Raw genomic sequence first — 15,700 nt, 5'->3', positions numbered from 1 at the left:
GCTCCTTGGTGAATGCGAAGAACTTAGGAGGAATATGTTTAGTTCTGTCGCTTTTTATGTATCCTTCTTTCATTTGAGCAACACATGCAGCATTATCTTCATATAGTATCACAGGCTTCTCATCGAATGATAATCCGCATGAAATTTGGATATGTTGGGTCATTGATTTTAACCACACACATTCACGACTTGCTTCATGTAGTGCAATAATCTCGACATGATTTGATGAAGTTGTTACGAGCGTTTGTTTTTGTGAACGCCAAGATATTGCAGTGCCTCCACGAGTAAATACATATCCAGTTTGGGAACGTGCCTTGTGTGGATCAGATAAGTATCCAGCATCAGCATAACCAATTATACTTGGATTAGCATCTTTTGAATACAAAAGTCCCAAGTCTGTCGTTCCTCGTAGATAACGGAATATATGTTTAATTCCGTTCCAGTGTCTCTTTGTTGGATATGAGCTAAATCTTGCCAACAGATTCACGGCAAAAGATATATCAGGCCTTGTACAATTTGTAAGGTACATAAGGGCACCGATGGCACTTAGATATGGTACTTCTGGACCAAGAATATCTTCATCATCTTCACATGGACGGAATGGATCCTTTTCTATGTTTAATGATCTAACAACCATTGAAGTACTTAAAGGATTTGCTTTATCCATATTAAAACGTTTAAGGATCTTTTCTGTATAATTTGTCTGGTGAACAAACATTCCGCATTCTTTTTGTTCAATTTGTAAACCCTGACAATACTTGGTTTTTCCAGGATCCTTCATTTCAAATTCTTCTTTCAAGTATGACACAACTTCTTGAATTTCCTTATTCGTTCCAATGATGTTTAAATCATCAACATATACAGCAATAATTACGCATCCGGATGTTGTTTTCTTAACGAAAACACAAGGGCATATTGAATTATTTACATATCCCTTTTTCATCAAGTGATCACTTAGTCGATTATACCACATTCGACTTGATTGCTTTAACTCATATAATGATCTTTGTAATTTCACAGAATAACATTCCCTGGGTTTTTGTGCTTCAGGCATCTTAAATCCTTCAGAGATTTTTATATATATATTACTATCAAGTGATCCATATAAGTAAGCTTTAACAACATTTATAAGACGCATTTCTAAATTTTCAGATACCGCCAAGCTAATCAAATACCGAAACGTAATTGCATCCATCACAGGAGAATACGTTTCTTCATAATCAATTCCAGGTCTTTGAGAAAAACTTTGTGCAACAAGTCGAGCTTTATATCTCACTATTTCATTTTTCTCATTTCGCTTTCGAATAAAAACCCATTTGTATCCAACAGGTTTTAAACCTTCAGGTGTAAGGACTATAGGTCCAAAAACATTACGTTTATTTAGCGAATCTAATTCAACCTGGATGGCTTCTTTCCATTTTATCCAATCCTGCCGATTTTTACATTCACCAAAAGATTTTGGTTCATGATCTTCGTTATCATTTATGATGTCGATTGCCACATTATAAGAAAATATATCATCAATTTCATCTATATCTTTTCGGTTCCATATTTTTCCAGTATTAATGTAATTGATAGAGATTTCATGATTCTCGTCAGTTTGTGGTTCTGACAGAACACTTTCATCATCATGCGTTTTCTTCAGGAACACCATTCTCTATTTTGTGATCATCATGTGTTTCTTCAGAAACATCATTCTTTATTTTGTGATCATCGTGTTTCTCTATGGATTTTCTTTTTCGAGGATTTTTATCCTTGGAACCGACCGGCCTTCCACGCTTCAGGCGTTTAATGACATCATGAGTATCTTCCATTTGTTTCTTTGGAATTTCAATTCGAGCAGGGGCATTTGCAGCATGTATATATGATTTAGTTACCCTTTTTGTGTCTGCAAATGCATCTGGTATTTGATTTGCTATTCTTTGCAAGTGCACAATTTGCTGTACATCCTTTTCACATTGTTGTGTTCTTGGATCCAGATGTAACAATGATGATACATACCATGTAATTTCCTTTTCGGTATGTTTATGTTCTCTCCCTAACATTGGGAAGATTTCCTCATTAAAATGACAATCAGCAAAACGTGCTGTGAACACGTCGTCTGTCTGAGGTTCAAGATAACGAATGATTGATGGACTATCATAACCGATATAAATTCCAACCTTTCTTTGAGGTCTCATTTTCTTTCGTTGTGGTGGTGCAATAGGCACATATACCATACATCCAAAAATTCTAAGATGAGAAATGTCTGGTTTTTTACCAAATGCAAGCTGTAATGGGGAGTATTTATGATATACACTTGGTCTGATGCGAATTAATGAAGCAGCATGTAAAATTGCATGTCCCCATATAGAAATAGGGAGCTTTGTTTTCATAATCATTGGTCTAGCAATCATTTGCAGACGTTTAAACAATGATTCAGCCAATCCATTCTGTGTATGTACATGAGCAACAGGATGCTCAACAATGATTCCCATAGACATACAATAATCATAGCCCAACTGGTTACCAACACTTAGGAATCTAGGTACTTATCCTGGAGGTCCTGGGTTCAAGTGTTGGGGAAGGCGAAAGAAACCACTTTTCAGGGAGTGGGATATTCTATGAGTGGCGGTGCATGGGCATGGGCCGAGGCCCATGCTGGACCATCCTAACGACCCATGACCACTAGTGGTACGTGGGTATGGGCCGAGGCCTTTGTTGGTTCAGCCTAATGGCCCATGATCGTTACAAGTCAAAATCCAAACCGAATCACCAATGTTTCTTGAACGTATTTAGAGTGATATTTTTGGACCAATCCATCCACCATGTGGACCATTCAGATACTTTATGGTATTGATTGATGCCTCCAGCAGATGGTCACATGTATGTTTATTGTCAACTCGAAATGTTGCATTTGCAAGATTACTTGCTCAAATAATAAAATTGAGGAATCAGTTTCCCGATTATACAATCAAGAAAATTACACTTGATAATGCTGGTGAATTTACTTCCCAGACTTCAATGATTATTGTATGTCTATGGGAATCATTGTTGAGCATCATGTTGCTCATGTACATACACAGAATGGATTGGCTGAATCATTGATTAAACGTCTGCAAATGATTGCTAGACCAATTATTATGAAAACAAAGCTCCCTATTTCTATATGGGGACATTCAATTTTACATGCTGCTTCATTAATTCGCATCAGACCAAGTTCATACCATAAATACTCCCCATTACAGCTGGCATTTGGTAAAGAACCAGACATTTCTCATCTGAGAATTTTTGGATGTATGGTGTATGTGCATATTGCACCACCGCAACGAAAGAAAATGGGATCTCAAAGAAAGGTTGGAATTTATATCGGTTATGATAGTCCATCAATCATTCGATATCTTGAACCTCAGACAGGCGACGTGTTCACAGCACGTTTTGCTGATTGTCATTTTAATGAGGAAATCTTCCCAATGTTAGGGGGAGAACAGAAACATACCGAAAAGGAAATTACATGGTATGTATCATCATTGTTACATCTGGATCCAAGAACACAACAATGTGAAAAGGATGTACAGCAAATTGTGCACTTGCAAAGAATAGCAAATCAAATACCAGATGCATTTGCAGACACAAAAAGGGTAACTAAATCATATATACATGCTGCAAATGCCCCTGCTCGAATTGAAATTCCAAAGAAACAAATGGAAGATACTCATGATGTCATTAAATGCCTGAAGCGTGGAAGGCCGGTCGGTTTCAAGGATAAAAATCTTCGAAAAAGAAAATTCATAGAGAAACACGATGATCACAAAATAAAGAATGATGTTTCTGAAGAAACACATGATGATCACAAAATAGAGAATGGTGTTCCTGAAGAAAACGCATGATGATGAAAGTGTTCTGTCAGAACCACAAACTGACGAGAATCATGAAATCTCTATCAATTACATTAATACTGGAAAAATATGGAACCGAAAAGATATAGATGAAATTGATGATATATTTTCTTATAATGTGGCAATCGACATCATAAATGATAACGAAGATCATGAACCAAAATCTTTTGGTGAATGTAAAAATCGGCAGGATTGGATAAAATGGAAAGATGTCATCCAAGTTGAATTAGATTCCCTAAATAAACGTAATGTTTTTGGACCTATAGTCCTTACACCTGAAGGTGTAAAACCTGTTGGATACAAATGGGTTTTTATTCGAAAGAGAAATGAGAAAAATGAAATAGTAAGATATAAAGCTCGACTTGTTGCACAAGGTTTTTCTCAAAGGCCTGGAATTGATTATGAAGAAACGTATTCTCTTGTGATGGATGCAATTACGTTTCGGTATTTGATTAGCTTGGCGGTATCTGAAAATTTAGAAATGCGTCTTATGGATGTTGTTATAGCTTACTTATATGGATCACTTGATAGTAATATATATATATATATATATATATATATGTATATATATATATATATATATATATATATATGAAAATCTCTGAAGGATTTAAGATGCCTGAAGCACAAAGTTCAAAACCCAGATAATGTTATTCTGTGAAATTACAAAGATCATTATATGGGTTGAAGCAATCCGGTCGAATGTGGTATAATCGACTAAGTGATCACTTGATGAAAAAGGGATATGAATATAATTCAATATGTCCTTGTGTTTTCATTAAGAAAACAACATCCGGATATGTAATTATTGATGTATAAGTAGATGATTTAAACATCATTGGAACGAATAATGAAATTCAAGAAGTTGTGTCATACTTGAAGGAAGAATTTGAAATGAAGGATCTTGGAAAAACCAAGTATTGTCTGGGTTTACAAATTGAACAACAAGAATGCGGAATGTTTGTTCACCAGACAAATTATACAGAAAAGATCCTTAAACGTTTTAATATGGATAAATCATATCCTTTAAGTACTCCAATGGTTGTTAGATCATTAAACATAGAAAAGGATCCATTCCATCCATGTGAAGATGATGAAGATATTCTTGGTCCAGAAGTACCATATCTAAGTGCTATCGGTGCCCTTATGTATCTTACAAATTGTACAAGGCCTGATATATATTTTGCCATAAATTTGTTGGCAAGATTTAGCACATATCCAACAAAGAGACACTGGAACGGAATTAAACATATATTCCGTTATCTACGAGGAACGATAGACTTGGGACTTTTATATTCAAAAGATGCTAATCCAAGTATAATTGGTTATGCCGATGCTGGATACTTATCTGATCCACACAAGGCACGTTCCCAAACTGGATATGTATTTACTCGTGGAGACACTGCAATTTCTTGGCGTTCACAGAAACAAACGCTCGTAACAACTTCATCAAATCATGCCGAGATTATTGCACTACATGAAGCAAGTCGTGAATGTGTGTGGTTAAAATCAATGACCCAACATATCCAAATCTCATGCGGATTATCATTCGACGAGAAGCCTGTGATATTATATGAAGATAATGCTGCATGTGTTGCTCAAATGAAAGAAGGATACATAAAAAGCGACAGAACTAAACATATTTCTCCTAAGTTCTTCGCATTCACCAAGGAGCTAGAGAAGAATAAATGTATTGATGTTCGTCACATTCAATCAAGTGAAAACTCTTCAGATCTCTTCACAAAGGCACTTCCTACGTCAATATTCAGAAAGCACATATATAATATTGGGATGAGCAATCTACGAAATTTGTGAAGAATTGTGTCGTGTCAACATGAGGGGGAGTTTACGTGACTGCACTATTTTTCCCTTGCTATGGTTTTTATCCCAATGGGTTTTTCCTAGTAATGTTTTTAACGAGGCAGTATAAAAACACGTAATGAAGACAATCATTATGATCATCATCACAAGGGGAGTGTTGAAAATTAATATTTAAAATGCGTGTATTGAATATTTGAATGTTGAAAATAAGAGTTGTAAATATTGAAAATTAGTGTGTGATGATGTAGGTAATGATGTATTTTATTTTTGGATTATTTGTAAAGATTTCCTATAAATAGATCTCTCATTTGTGAAGAAAATCACAATTGAGTAGAGAGTAAAGTATTATAAAGTGTGTAGTTTGGTAAATTTTGAGAGTTTGAGATTTTTACTTTTTACCATAAATTTTTACTTTTTCACAATAGAATATACTTTCTTTCTGAATATATGCTTTTGAAATAAAAAGCATGTTTTTGACACTGTTATGATTCGAAAACTTATGTGGATAAGAATTCCGAAAGTTTTGATATGATATGGCCCCTAGGATTATAATTGTTTCACAGTTCCGCCCCTTAGAATATTGAAAATCGGCTTTATACGATTATGATATGATTGAAAAGTTCATGTATGTGATTTTTGTATATCATATGTTCAATCGGCCTACACTTGATAATTGTATCAGAAAATACTTATCTCTTACTCTCTCCTAAGATACGGATCTAAAATAGTTAGACGATGAGGAACAATTATGCTTTGAGGATGATGAAAAAGATGTTTTCAAGTTTAAGAACTTATTTTAGTTATGTTCTTTCCATTTTAATTAAGTTATAAAACACTTCTGTAATTATATTTCGTTCGTGGGAATTTTTGTTGTAATGATAAGTTATTTATGAATAATTTATAAAACGGACTTGTTTGGTTTTACTGCGTGACTTGTTGTTTTTTGAATTTTATTTGTCAAACAACGTCAGTGTCAATGCGCTCCAGGCTCGGTATGTGACATTAATCGCCATTGAAACGGAGAAGGCTAGAACCATCTCAGATAACCAACCAAGTCATTCATGTGCAACTTTTGAAAACGGTAAAGTCTACTATTAGACCAAATGAAGTGCAAGTAATTCCATGGAAAATTTGCATTAGCTGTTGCTATGATCTAAATTAAGAACTGTTTACATTTGTTTCTTGAAATTCAAAACGTACTAATCTTACACATGTGAAATAAAAATTGTGCACCGATATTAAAAGCTGACGGCTTCTACAAGATCAGAGTTGTCTATTATACATGCTTAAAGTGAAACCCCCCCAATGCGTTTTGGTCAAATTTGGTGTTCATTGATATAAAGGCTAATTGAAGAAGACAGTTGACGATCCTATTCAAGTGGAGGAAATTAGCATTTCTTGCACTTGAGTTAGAAGAGAACTTGCAACATTTACACTAAAAAAGTGTCTATCTTCGTGATCGGTAAGACCAGGGGCGGAGCTATGTAAGGGGCTGGGTTGGGCTCCAGCCCCACTTAGTTTTTTTTAAAAGAATAAATATGTTTTATTTTTTAAAAAAATTGATTGGTCCCAAGGCTCAATCTTTTTTTCTCTCTCTTTCACTTATCTGCTACGTCATATCTATTTTTCTATATCAAACTATCACAATTTTCATTACTTCAAATGGTCGTAACTTCATCATCGGTCGTCAGTTTTCAAAATCGATTGTAGATATGGAAAGCCAACGACATAAGCTATTTTTTTAATACCAAATTTTCGAAATTTCTTTGTCGTCTTGAAATCAGTCGTCGCCCATCGGTCATTGTTTTCACCGAAAATCATGAGGAAATCTTAGTGTTAGACTTTCTATAGCTTGTTCTTGTTGTTCTTAGTTAGATTTCAAATTTAAAGGTAGTTTCATATTTTAATGTTACGAAATTTGGACATTTTGGTTTTTTTTTTGAATTTTGATAATAGATATATATTAAAATGTTGATTGTAGGTACTACATTTGAGCCGATTGATGGTACTGATAATTTTTTGGAATTTATTTGAGCATCATTTCAAATTTCCAGATTTTATATTGGGGATTATCGATTTTTAGTGTTGATTATTTATTATTTAGATGTTTAGATACTATAGAAAATATAAATGTGAATTTATGGAATTTTGTAGAAATTTTTGAGCAATGAAACTTTTTAAAACAGCTTTTCGTAACAAAATGAAAGTAGAGTTTTTCGGAGATTCTATGATAATCTACGAGTGAGTCTCATATGAGACCGTCTCACGGATTTTAATCTGTGAGACGGGTCAACCCTACCCATATTCACAATTAAAAGTAATACTCTTAGCATAAAAAGTAATACTTTTTCATGGATAACCCAAATAAGATATCCGTCTCACAAATACGACCCGTGAGACCGTCTCACACAAGTTTTTGCCGGTAATCTACGTCTAACGAAATTTGGTTGAAAAAATTGATAATGATTAATAATTTACAAGCTTAATTCTAAGAAGAATCGCAGAGCACAACTTCAGTAGTGTGTTATTTTTTATTTTAACTTTTTTAGTTAATTATTTATTTTATTAAATACAGCATGGGACGGAGCCAGCCTCAGGTAATTTTGAATCCCGCCCCTGGCTAAAACCTTGAAGGTTTGAAGCTCCTCCACAATCCAGATACCTCGTCACCACCAAAATAATCATGCAAGCTTGTCTCCTAATTCTTTCAATTTTAATCCTAATGAAATCTTCATATGCAAATCAGAATTCTTCATGCAACCCTTCCTCCTGTGGCGATATTCGTAATATAAGCTACCCTTTTCGGCTCAAAGATGATCCACTAGACTGTGGTATTTCTATGTATGAAATATCATGTGAAAACAATACTGCTTCTTCAGTATACGTAGATTCTTACAAATACCATGTGCGAGCCATCAATTATCAAAACTACACCATCCGCCTTGCTGATCCTAACATAAAGAATAATGACACTTGCTCTTTCCCTTCCCATTTTTCAAATTGGGCCAATCTCAGTCGTTATAATAATCTCCCATACAGCCTCTTTAGCTACAACTTCGGGAACGGGGTGCTGATTCAGATAGCTAAACCTATTACCTTTTTTAGCTGCCCGTTTCCCCTAAACGATTCTGCCTCTATTCCAACATATACATGTAGACCTTCTTCCTCTCATACATCAATTACACATCACACGTATATAAAATTTGGCTTCTTTTATGCACCAGATGTGAGGGATTTGTGCAGAATAGTGTTGGATCTCGGTTTTCTACGCGCCCAAACGCAGCGGAAGTTTAAAATTTTATTTTTATTTTGACAATCAAAATATATTTGGGCGCTCGTATGATTTAAATCAAAACATTCATAGGGCGTCAGAAATTATACCTTTGTGAATTAATCACTAGACACCAACCGATCCGGTATAACAGATCTGGCTCTTGATGAATCCCTACGAACTTTCTTCAAGGACTCCTTTCTTCTAATCAGGTCCACGACTAGATGATTTGTTCCTCTTCTAATTTGCACTAGAAAAGTAGAAGAACTTTTGCGTAGAGATAGAAACATAAAGAAGAAATCGACTCAACACTATAAGCCGAATTTTCCTTATTTTTGAGAAGAGATTTTCGAGAGAATCCTTTTGGAGTTGGGAGAGCCGAAAATCTTCCTGCCCAAGGAATTGAATTGAAGAGTAGTCCCTCTTTTTCCTTTTAAAACTCTCGGGTGCTCCCTTATCAATTAAGAATCAAAATCATTATCTTTATTTCTAATCCTTAATTTACTTAATTAATCTTATTAATTAAGTTAATTAAAGATTCTAAATTAATGACATATTCTTTTTATTTTTCCAAAACTTTCGGATGCAATATAATATATAAATATAAGAATCAAAATTCTTATTATTATTTCTAATCTTTCATTTCCTTAATTAATCTAATTAATTAAGTTCATTAAAGATTCTAAAATTGCATGCCAACATTTGGCAATCTCGATTTTCTTCACCGAAATTTCATGCATTATATCCATTATAAATTCAACATTTGAATTTAATATTTAAATTATAAATTCAACTCCTTGAATTTCTCACATCCAAAATTTAATATTTAATAAACTCAACTTTTGAGTTTAATAAATTAAATTATCAAATTTCATAAATTCAACCCTTTGAATTTATTCTCTCCATATTTCATAAATTCAACTTCTTGAATTTACTATTTCATAAATTCAACTCCTTGAATTTATTTTCTCAAAATTTAATTATCATAAATTCAACTCCTTGAATTTACTATAATAATATATAAATTCAACTATTTGAATTTATTCTCTCAACGGGAACAAACGATCCAGTGCTTGTGTGACCCTCAATGGTTCAGGGATACAGCTAGTCGTGGGTTCACAACTCTTTGTGATTCAGAACATAATCCTTTATTCGGGCTTACCCTAGTTAGCCCCATTCTTTTCATCAACACCTTGATCAAGAATGTCAGAACTCATTTCTGATTGCACCCATCGGATCATGGTAAGAGCGTCTAGTAGCATCGCCCCATGATCCCCTAGGTATCACTGATAGTGCCTGCAAGAACCAGTCGATTATGATTAACGTACAGTACGGTCCCTTCATCTCATATATCCCGATCGAATCTGCAACCATTGGTTCATCGAGGGTTGCATATTAATTCGATAACTATGTGATAACTATAATAGTGGCATCGCGTGTACTATTGGAGAACTCTTTCTCCAACGTACATCTCATACTCTGGCCAGAGATTCCATGCACTATTATTACATTAGATCACATAGGATATCCACACCCGTAGGTGAGCGGTGAATCCCCGACTACAATGCACTGGCTCCTATATGTGTCGCAACTGTACCCAACCTCGCCACCTGATGACTCTCCTGGAGCCGGTAAACGAGTCAAAGCACAGCCCTAGCATATAGAGCCTCAGTGTTGTCCCGGGTCATAAGGACTAATGGTGTACAATCATAACCACGGACTTATCCTCTCGATGAATGATAACCACTTGGAAAGTCCGAGGGAGGGTTGTTCGGTATAATCATCATATGACTACCCATCTGCATGTTTGGACATCTCCATGCCCTTACCAAGAAACGCAGTACACAACATCACAGATGCTAGTCTCGAGCTCAAGCGACCTTTATCCATGTTTTAGGCGGCTGAATCGACTAGGAACGAATTTAGAATATGCAGTGTTTACAAATGAGTTTCAACATCGAATTACGATTCATTTGTATTAAAGCATAATCAAGGACTTTATCTATGCTGATTGCATGGGTATACAGATAAAGTATAACGAAACCATTAAAAGTTAAATTATATTAAAATAAAGATTGTTTACTTCACTTGAGTCAATAAATTCCCTAGCCAACCGTTGGCTTGCAGGGCATCTACTCTAACAAATAGACCTTGTTACTATGACATCGTCGCCATTGATTTATAGTGACAAAGAAAATGATCTCTCTCTGTCTGAAATACACGACTCGTTGCTATATGGATTTGAAGTTTCTTGGTTTGGTGTTCACTGTGCTACTAAGAACTGCAACATAAACGAATATTGTGTGGTTGATGAAAACAAAGCTGTATGTCTAAGTAGTCACTGTTATAGAAGTTTTCAGATGTTGACTTTCGAGATAGGTAAGAATCTTGAATAGGGGCATGGGCTAATTAGCCACAGTATTAATGTACTTGTAACTTCAAACTTTAATGTTTCTAAGTACTTGAACCCGTTGCAGAACTGGTTGTTAGGAATGTCTCAAGGTACACGTTTGACAGAGGAAGCCTCAGGGGACAGGACACCGAAGTTTCATGTATGAATTCTTGCTCCTTAATAGATTTGTTTGATGCTTACATGTTATATCTTTGCAATTTACTTGGTGGAATTGAAGTCTGTCATTAGATCATTCAAAGAATAATTTGCATCTATTTATGTTTTTTTGTGAAACTAAAAGACTTCCTACTAAAGATTTTAACCAAGCCCTTTCATTTCTTTATCTCAAGTTTATGAGATATAAATATGGATTGATGTCGTGCCCTGATTGTTGGAATGAAGTACAAAGACAAAAAGATCACTTAAAATATATGATTCAACATCTGAAAATGGTTTGCAAAAAAGTTCAACCATTTCAGCTTTTGATAAAACCAGCAACTAGAGAAAACAAGACAAATATCAAAGGTTTTTTGTAGTTTCAGTTCAGAATCCAAACCTACATTTCTTATTTGTTGAGGTTCTTGATTTTAATGGTTCTTAATTTATACCGATGAATGCAGGCCCCACACCATGGTACTATGTTGCTATTACCCGTAAGAATTTCTTTCATCGTCGCATTTTCCTATTGAATCAATTCACAGACTCCAAATTTCATATATATTACATATACGAGATTCTGATAAATGTAGTTTGATTTCTCTTGTTTATCATGTTTATGTGGTGTACTTACAGGTATGCTCCTGCTTTCTGAAATTTGTGCTGGTAAGCTTTTAATTTGGCTTTAGCATTAAACTGTTCATTCGTTTCTTCGATTATCTATAGCTTTGGAATGCTTCTAATGGAAATGGTCGGCCTAAGACAGGACTTGACAGCGAACGATCAGAATTCCAGCAAATATTTTCCAGATTGGGTTTATGATCACGTCAACAAAGGAAAAGATGTTGACATCGGAGAAGCTGATCAAACTGATGATGAATGTAGGGGGAAAATCAAGAGGATGACAATAGTTGCGTTGTGGTGCATACAAATGAGTCCAGATGATCGACCCTCGATGAGTAAAGTATTGGAAATGCTTGAAAGTGAAACTGAACTATTGCAAATCCCACCTCATCCCTCGGAATTATCCCAACAAGTAGCGGAAAATGAGGACGACGAATGGGAGACATACTCTGATTCCGTAACCTTGTTGTTTGATGATACTCTAAAGTCTAGGCTCTGTGTAAACATAGGTCTGCTTGTTCTTTGCTCCCTTGTTTCTTGCCATGCGTGTTTTTAAACTATAAGGCATAGTTTGGTACATGGGATAAGAGAGGGATTGATAAATAATCCTCCTTATCCCATGTTTGGTGCCTTTTTAAAAAGCTCATGATAATATCATGGGCCCTTGATAAATGATTTTTTAGAAGGATAAAATATCCCTAATAGAAGGTGTGATAATTTTAATCAAATGATAAAATACACTACAAATGACTTAATTACCCTCAATTTATAAATGATTTTTCTATAAATCTATGCTAGTAGGTAAAAATTAAAATCAAATAAATATTTTATATATTATATAATATGATAATTATATAAATGATTTCGAGATAATTATATAAATAATTTTTATAAATCTCAATAAAATTATTATTATCACTCGATTAACCTTAAAAATTGATATTTGACTTGACTCAAAAAATCAAGGGCTCAATTATCATATTATATAATATATAAAATTAGGTAAAAATAAATAAATCATGCAAGTACTATCGGCACATGTATAAATAAAAAATATGAACTCAAGCAACAACTTTGAAATTATAAAATTTATTATGATAAGGTTAATTTTGTCATTACAATCTAATATATAAATTTAATCACTCTTATTAAAATCATACCAAACATTAAATATAATATCATACATCTTATTTATCCTTAACTTATCCTTATATTATATATCACATGTTTATCCTATCATGTGTACCAAACTATGCCTAAGTTTATTTCCTTCTCTCTGTCTCTTTTTTTTTGCTGGAGACAGAGGTAATTTTTTCAAAATTTTAAATCTCTTCAATTTTATTTTAAAAACATGAGCTCCAATTATATTTGTGTGATTGATGCAAGCTTCTCTTTAATGACATAAATACTAACATTACACAATAATCACAAAATATCAGTATATCAAACTGCTAAAATTGCAACAACTATTTATGAAAAAGTGGAAACTAATAAATTAGTATGTCATGGATATATTAATTAGATTTATTTAACTAATTTGATGTTCATTATAACTATAGAGCGTGAATTTTTAGCTCTTTAAATTTTAATTAAATACAAGTGTATAAAATAAAATAGAAATTTATGTTTCGGTAGTTATTCTTTAATGTACATTGATACAGATTTTGTTCATACCTTCAGCACTAATTATGTTCTAAGCAATTTATTATGAAATAACAAGTTTAAATTTTTTTAATTTTCATTTTAAGAAATTGAGTTTTTTTTATCAGAATCAACTTTTTCTTTATGATATATATTTTTTAGTTTTTTTTTAAAAAATAATTACTCCATAGAGATTCAATATATGATGAAAAACTTGTTGATTTCCATAGAAGGATGAAGAAAGTTGACAAAACAATCACACCGAAAGTGAAAATTAAGCAGTAGAAGAATTGATAATAATTTTTAATATTCATAATTTTCAATGGATAATAGATCTTTATGTTTCCCATATAAATCAATATGAAAGAATTAATAAGTATTAAGTAATTAATGATGGAAAACTGAATGTATATTAATTGTCAAATATTAATTAGAGATTTTTAGTAATGAGAGACTTTTATATCACTGAAAGAAATATTGCATATCATCTATTAATAGAAGATGGTGAGTCATCAAGTTTCTATAAGACTACTCAAAGCTCGGATGTATCCTATGTGCATGACAACAATGCAAGACGAACTTGAGACATTAGACATAAATAAAACTTGGGATCTTGTTACACTACCAAGAGGGAGGAAACCCACTTGTAATAGATAAATCTATAAGATCAAGTGTGATGACAATAACTAAGTAGAGTAGTATCATGCAAGATTTGTGGTAAAAAAAAATATGCTTAGAAAGAAATAAATGACTTCGATGAGATATTTTCTAACGTGGTTCGGTTTACAATAGTCGGAATAGTATTCGTAGTGTGCGCAGTATTTGACCTATATCGAGAACAGCTAGAACAACATTTCTTCGTGGAGATCTTGAAAAAGAAATCTATATACTCCATCCAGAAGGTTTTCGGAAAAAGGCAAAGAAAACGTGGTTTGCATATTGAAACAAATATTTGTACGGTCTCAAACAGATGTGTTGGTATAAGATATTTGATTCATATATCATGAGTCGTGGATAAAACACACTTAGTATAAACCCTTGTACATATTTCAATATGTCTGGTTTTGTTATTATACGTGAACAACATGTTGTTAACTGGCCCCAACAAAGTTCAGATACAACTATTGAAGGAACAATTTACTAGAGAATTTTATATGAAAGACTTTGGACTAGAAAACAAGATTATAGGGATGTAAGTTCACCGAGATAAAAGTAACAAAAAGATTTAGTTTTCTAGAAACAATTATTTGTAGAAAGTCTTGCAACGCTGAACCGTTGTCTATTAGCGCGTTTTTTGGGAGAATCGACAACGGTTTTAAGAAACCGTTGTCGATTAGCGTGGTTTTTAGACACACGACAATGGTTTTGGAAAACGTTGCCAAATTTAGCGACGGATTATCAAAAAATCGTTGCTAAATATAGCGACGGTTTCATATAACCGTCGCTACGTTAACATTTGCGACGGTTTTGTATCATTAGTCGCTAATTATAGCGACGGTTTAAAGTCAAACAGTCGCCTGCTAAAATTTAGCGACAGTTTAGTGACATTCGTCGCTACATTTAGCGGCTGTTTTGAACAAACCGTCTCTATATTTAGCGACGGTTTAAAGCCAACTGTCGCCAATTAAAACATGCGACAATATTTCAAAACCTGTCGCTAACTTTAGCAGCGGTTTAACTTAATCCGTCGCAAAATACGGCGACAATCTCATCAAAACCGTCGCTAATTTAAAATTCCACGACGGTTTAAACTAACACCGTCGCCAACTCACTATAAATACCCCTATTCCAATTCATTTTCCTTCACAACACTTAAAATTTTTCTCTCTTACACAATTTTATCCCTTCACACAACACTTAAAATTTTTCTCTCATACACAATTTTATCACTTCACACAACACTTAAAATTTTTCTCT

The 15,700-nt window shown here is 33.7% G+C and overlaps 1 protein-coding gene across 1 annotated transcript; it reads left to right on the top strand.

Annotated features, from left to right (window-relative positions):
• The first annotated feature begins 8,326 nt into the window (after window positions 1-8,326).
• On the top strand, window positions 8,327-12,698 carry LOC140803448 (uncharacterized). Its single transcript, XM_073159331.1, has 2 exons — window positions 8,327-8,948; window positions 12,245-12,698. Exons 1-2 carry the CDS (start codon window positions 8,383-8,385, stop codon window positions 12,696-12,698), a joined length of 1,020 nt encoding a protein of 339 aa, XP_073015432.1. The 5' UTR covers window positions 8,327-8,382.
• The last annotated feature ends 3,002 nt before the right edge of the window (window positions 12,699-15,700 follow it).

The sequence above is a fragment of the Primulina eburnea genome, chromosome 1, assembly GCF_022965805.1.
Source record: "Primulina eburnea isolate SZY01 chromosome 1, ASM2296580v1, whole genome shotgun sequence".
In the NCBI taxonomy this organism is placed as follows: Eukaryota; Viridiplantae; Streptophyta; class Magnoliopsida; order Lamiales; family Gesneriaceae; genus Primulina; species Primulina eburnea.
The sequence above is the reverse complement of the archived record's forward strand: the minus strand, read 5'-3'. Positions and strand labels throughout refer to the sequence as shown.

Coding starts and splice junctions, on each gene's coding strand:
- LOC140803448 (XM_073159331.1), top strand. CDS start 8,383: ATGCAAGCTTGTCTCCTAATTCTTTCAATTTTAATCCTAATGAAATCT. Junction 8,949..12,244: donor AGGGATTTGTGCAGAATAGT/GTTGGATCTCGG, acceptor GATTATCTATAG/CTTTGGAATGCTTCTAATGG.